The 6000-nt window shown below is 43.4% G+C and overlaps 1 protein-coding gene across 1 annotated transcript in view; it reads right to left on the reverse strand.

Annotated features, from left to right (window-relative positions):
- The window catches only part of Lgr4 (leucine rich repeat containing G protein-coupled receptor 4), a 95494-nt gene extending 89494 nt beyond the window's left edge, over positions 1–6000 (reverse strand). The window contains exon 1 of the mRNA XM_051183800.1: positions 5778–6000. Within this exon, the coding sequence (XP_051039757.1) occupies positions 5778–5962 (185 nt within the window). The 5' untranslated portion in view covers positions 5963–6000. The remainder of the gene's footprint in view (positions 1–5777) is intronic.

Here is a 6000-nt window from a genome sequence, read left to right on the forward strand (position 1 = left end):
CACAGCACTATTTAAAAGGGGTATTTGATCCTACTACAGTCTTTACAAAGCTGAAACACCATTAAACATCTATGAATTATAAAATTGTGGTCTCTTTTACTCTAAGACTGGTTTTTAACTCAGTTTAGGAATGCTCACTTTCAAACAATAGGCTGATACCTGAAATGCAGTTTGACCATCAGGTGCTTAAAGATACAAAGGAAATGTCAAGAAGGCAAACAGATTAGCCATTGTGTAAGAGTACTGATTGGTTGCATGCCCAAGATTTTTTTCTTCTTCACTGCCAGTACTAAAAACTGGAGCATTTTATCACCTTCAATCAAACTTTTACAAAAGCTGTACTTCACTAAGCAGAAGTAGGGGTAAAAAAAAAAAAAAAAAAAAAAAAAAAAGGCATTTTTTTTTTTTTAATCTATTGAAAACGAGCTTTGACATTGCCAAAAATGGACCATCCATGACCTTTAAGGGGCAACCTTGATAATATATTTATAAATCTAAAACTTTAACATCAACTTTTCCAGATGGAAAGAGTAATGTCGTCCTATCATGAATACTTATGTTGGCTTACTTCTATTTTCAGAGTTGAAGACATATTTGGTGGGATTTAGTTTTAAACTATTATATTAACAATCTAATAAAGTATTTTTAACATGAGTTGGTTTCCAGGTATAGAAACCTACCTATACTGTGCCTTCACAATAGCTGCACTACATGTTTATGGAGACAAAAGGAAAAATGGTCTCAGATTCTATGATTCAGCAAATGATTCTTACAATTTTATGTTCTACAGAATTCAAAGAACTCCAAAGAAGAAGTACCATATAATACCTATTACAGACACACACCACACATGCACACACACACCACACACACAACACAAACACACACACACACACACACACACACACTCACACACACATGCACACACACACAGTAAGAATAGAGTAAGTTCAATCAAGGAGACCAGAAACTAAAATCCAAACTGGCAGGCTGTCAGTGCTTTCTACCATTATAAAGATGATTAAAATTCAAATCTGAGAGACAGACTGACAAAGGCAGAGGCCAAGAAAATGCCTAAACTTGCCTGGATCCACCTACTAAGACAGATCTTTGATCTTTCCTGAGAGATTAAGCTGTCAAATGTTACCTTACAATTCTAAAGCTAAGAGCCAAACACTTGGACAGTAAATACCTGTGACACCAAAACTGGCAGAGTAGTCAGTTAAACTGGAAATTGTGAACTATTGTTGGTTACAGCAATTCTTAAGAAGTACAGAATAAGTAAATCACTGGTATAAATTCTCAGCACTGTTCAGGCAACAGGTAACACATCACTGCTTGGGTTGGCATGGATGCCCTCCCTATTCCATGGCAGTTGTCCAGCTGAACTGGACAACTGGAGAGCCTACTGGGTAGGGGAGAAAAGTCCCCATCACTTCTCTTCACACAACTGACTAGAGAAACACATAAAAATTAAAGTTCTGAGCTAATGGGGACAGCTTTGTTGTAGAGTGCTTGCCTAGCCCCAATTCATTGAAAATTTGCATTAAATAGAAAGAATACTCTTGTCAATAAAAGTTGTTGCAGTGTCTACTTTCCAGACTACAGAAATTAGGGCCCTGAAGGCTTAGGCACATGACTCAATCAAGGTTACTCCAGTGAATTATTGACAGATCTGGAACCCAGCTCCTCATGTTTTCCATAGAACGCTCTTTCCTCTAGGTTGGTTAAAGAACACAGTGGTTCACTAGTTAGCAAAATAAAGGATCCAAACTGAAAGATGTTTATATATTGACCTTGATTTTAAGTATACTTTTGCATAAAACTAACACATCTCTAACAATGAAATCTGAAGAAAATTAGGAAATCAAAAAATATCAAATGTTACTACTAATAAAGAATTAACACATTCAGACACTGATGACCGATTTGACCTGCTATGGAATACACAGTAGATACTGGAAGTTAGAAAAAGAAAACACTTTCAACTGATATCTGTAAAAGAAGGTGCATGGTATACCGGAGAAGAGACATCTTGGAGAAGAACCCGAGAGGATACTAATAAAAGGGGAAGAAAAAGCAACTGGTTCCTTAAAAAGTACTTCAAAGCCCTTCAGGTAATCGTCAGGCCCATGAGAAAAGCTTGATAAATCTGCTCAGGTACAGACTATCCTCACTGTGAATGTTTGAGTTATGACTAATTACATGGAAGGGAGGACATTGAGTAACTTCTTGTACAGTATCCAAATTAGTGAAACAGAGTGATTTTCTTTTCCAAGTGTTAAGCCATACACACAGGAAACAATCAGGGCTATTCTATCCCAGCAAAGCGTGCTTGCTACTCATGAATTCTGCAACAAGTCTCCATGGAAAATTTCCCAACACACGCTTCTAAACACAGACAAGAACTCCTCCAAGTGAGCAGTAATAAAGAGGCTGAGGCAGCTTCAACGGGAAGAATGTTCTGCAGCTCCCGAGGTCTTCTTATGAGGTCATTCTAACACTGTCACTTCACCGTCCTCAAGTCCAGGAAGAATTATAAAATCATCACACCACAGGGAACAGGCAGCTCAGAGATAATCTAGGGAGTGCAATTACTTTATTTTTTCAGATAAGGAAACTGTCACACACTCCAAAACGATGTGGAATGGCTCGCCCAAGGCCACACAATTACTCAGTGGTGAGCTAAGGATATCAAAGGCTCAGATCCACCTCTTTCCCAGGACACCACAAAAACAGACTTTATCATCTTAAAGTTATGTGCCAGGCATAATATGAATATGAAAATTTGTGTTCCAAATCTATAGTTCTCAAACTTTGTTCCAGGAACACATGAACCAGAAAACAGACATTGGAAACTCCCCCACCCCACTACCACCACTGATGGTCACCCCATCTTTCCCTACCCTAGCCTTGGAATGTGGGTGATTAAGACTGACTTTATCACCACCAAGGCAGGGATAACCTTGAATCCTTTTGACAAAATAAAATGGAATTTGAGTATTAGTAAGATTATTTAACTGTGATAGGCCCACATATATTGTGGCATACAATTCAAAATAGCTGTTCAGAAATGCAATCATTACAAATGGTATTAATGCAGGAGCACCAGCAAGGATCCTGGAGATTCTACCTGCTTCTGCCCCCCAAGTCTTCCAAGGTAGTATTCAGTGGGAAATAGACAGTATGGCTGAACAAGTTTAAAACAATCTAAAGTAGGAGCAGTGGGTATGTAATATCTGGGGCCTTCTAAATTCCGGGCAAAGGATTAAATGTAGAGATGTGAAGTTTGGCAGCCACTCATGGGAATGGTGTCTGGATTCCAAGTTCTTTAGTGTGGCCCTATGTGCTTATTTGTTCATTCCAGAATTTTTTTTAAGTTTCTCCAGTTTATCAGGCCCCATGAACTGAGACAAATAAAATCCCTGTTCTATGACGGTCCTATGGTCTCCAAGGTGAGTTGTGCACACACCTCAGAGGTAGGTGTCACTTGACAAATCATTGAGGGATAAGAAAAAAAAACTTTGAGAACTATAGTCTCATCGTAAGGCTTCTGTTTGTAATTTCACAAATGACAAGATCCAGAAGTTAAGACTAGAGACTGCAGACATAGTCTCTTAGTGTACACGGACGCTGCAATGGTGCCTCAGAAGGGAAGTTCTTGGTGATCCCAAGTTACCTGTGAGAGCAAACAGAGTATAGGTCTGAGGCACCTGCCTCGCCTGACTGTGCAGAGTCAGCTGGGTTCCTCAGGTATTAAAAGCCAATATACTGTCCTTCAAAACCCTTGTAAGATAGAGTGGTCATATAATCAACATTCATACTTCTGAGGGTGAAAGCAGGGGGACTGGCGAAATGCATTCTCAGCATGTGCAATCACTCTACCCCGCTAGCACATTTGACCACTGCTGCAGTTGAGGAAAATGTTACCTGTCCACACCACAAGCTATGCCCAGGTACTCCCTAAGGTTCCACGTTGAAGATAGGTTGTTTCATTGTCTCCAGTGAAATCCTCGGGTTGTGTGATGCTCTCTAGAGGAGCATGTGACCATAAAACACTTTATTACTCTGGTTTTAGGTACTGTGTAAAACAGGTCCTTTTCCTTATGGGACAAGTCTACTTGTTAACATTTGAGGAATGTGCTAAACAGAGTCAGCCAGACAGTGAAATCCTAACTTATAAAAGTATTATTATTTTTATATAGAAAGCCTTCTAAATGGTTCAGTTGAAGTCACCTCTTTCCTGCTTGAATTCTCTTTTAACGTTTCCAAAGATTTTCGAGAAAGTAAAAACCTACTTCCTCTACCAAGGACTTTTCCTCGATTCCCAATTCTGCTCAAACTTTGCCACTTAATATACCCCTGTGAGCAAAACGATGCACACTTCGAAGTTAACTCTTTTGGTGAAAAGTTAAATATCATATTGAAAGAAAAGGTCTTTCGAGGCACAAAAAATACCTGAGACTTAGACAAAAACAAAAGACTAGGGTGACATACCCCAGTTGCAAAGCCACAGGCCTCAATTCTCATTATCCCAGACCTACAGGGCCAGCAGCGAATGCCTTGTCACCACCCACCTGGAAATACAGCAATGCCCTGGATTGCCTAAAAGGGAGTTTTCCCTTCATAAGATCTGTTAATTCTTTTAAAGTTTTGTCCAAGAGGTGTCTTTTGGTAGCTTGAAGGTAAAAAGGAAGTTTCCTTTGCCTGAGGGCCTCTCCGGCCCCTTCCTCTCTAACAATTCTTTCACTGCTCCTGATTTAATCATGAGATAGGCCACACAACATGACACAACACAAGAACGAAAGGGGCACACAAGCTAACCTTCGCTCAATTACCCTATTCTTTTTCTGTCGCTGGCATTTGCCAACACCACCTCCAACATCTACTTCAGACTTCTTTGCTGAGATGGTGAAAGCTCTCAGGGTCTCTGAAGAAAAAAGGTGTGCAGGGTCAGAACCATTAGTGGGACTCTTCCTGACCTCAGGGCAGCTCAATTGAAAGGTTCTAGTGGTGAAGGGACAGGCAGAAAAAGGTTGCCCACCTTACAGGCTGCACTGAACGTGTGCTCTGGAACTTTCTCTCCCAACATTCTCTAGCTTAGGCCAGCACTCCTACTTTAAAATTCCTTGTTCAGTAAGAGCCTTCCCGCCACCGAGAGAAGGCTGAATCTCCCCTCCTCTCTTGTGTCAGGCGTGTGTTAGGGAGTCCCGAGTGGATCTGGGCTAGGAGGCCACACTGCACAGGTAGAATGAGGCCGAACTGGAAAGCGATTCACCTTCTAAGGTACAGGTGTTTCTTCTCTCCGCCTATGGGAACCCTGGGGTGATCCAGGTGCTTCCCCAGAGAACGTGCCTTGTTGGCAAACACAGGCCAAGTTCTAGGTGCCCTCATTCGTGGTCAAAGTTTTGCCAGGCGGACAGGGGGCCGCATGGGGGAAGAGGTCGCGTGAAAGGCTGCCAAGGACAAGCGTTTCTAGCGTCCTCCCTCCTTCTTGGCCCTAGATACATTTGGGATTTGAGATGGGGGTGGGAGTGTGTAATTGCGCCCAAAAAGTCTGGGAATGTGCTCCTCTGGGCTAAGATCCGGACTGGCTAAGTCTGAAAAGGCCACCGTTAGGGAAAATGTGCCAATGCCCCCACACATATCCACAGGTGATCAGTGCACCCGGGAGCCTAGGGCGCTGGAGGTTGGGAGGCTAGCTAGGGTCTAGCCCTGGCTCCGCCCCGCTGCGCCCCGAAGGTCCCCCAGCCCGAAGCCCGGTCGCCCTCACTCACAGCGCTTGGGTGAAGGCGCTGAGCCCCTCCGGTACGGCCGTCAGCCCCTTCCCGGAGCAGTCCACCCGACGGTCGCCGTCGCAGCTGCAGGGCGCAGCGCAGAGAGGCGGCGCCGCGCCGCTGGGCCCGGCCGAGCCGAGCAGCCCGAGGGCGAGGAAGCAGAGCAGCCGCAGCGGGCCCGGCATTGCTACGGCCCCCGCCCGCGCCCGCCTCTCCCGCAGCG

The sequence above is a fragment of the Phodopus roborovskii genome, unplaced genomic scaffold (genome assembly GCF_943737965.1).
Source record: "Phodopus roborovskii unplaced genomic scaffold, PHOROB, whole genome shotgun sequence".
Lineage (NCBI taxonomy): Eukaryota > Metazoa > Chordata > Mammalia > Rodentia > Cricetidae > Phodopus > Phodopus roborovskii.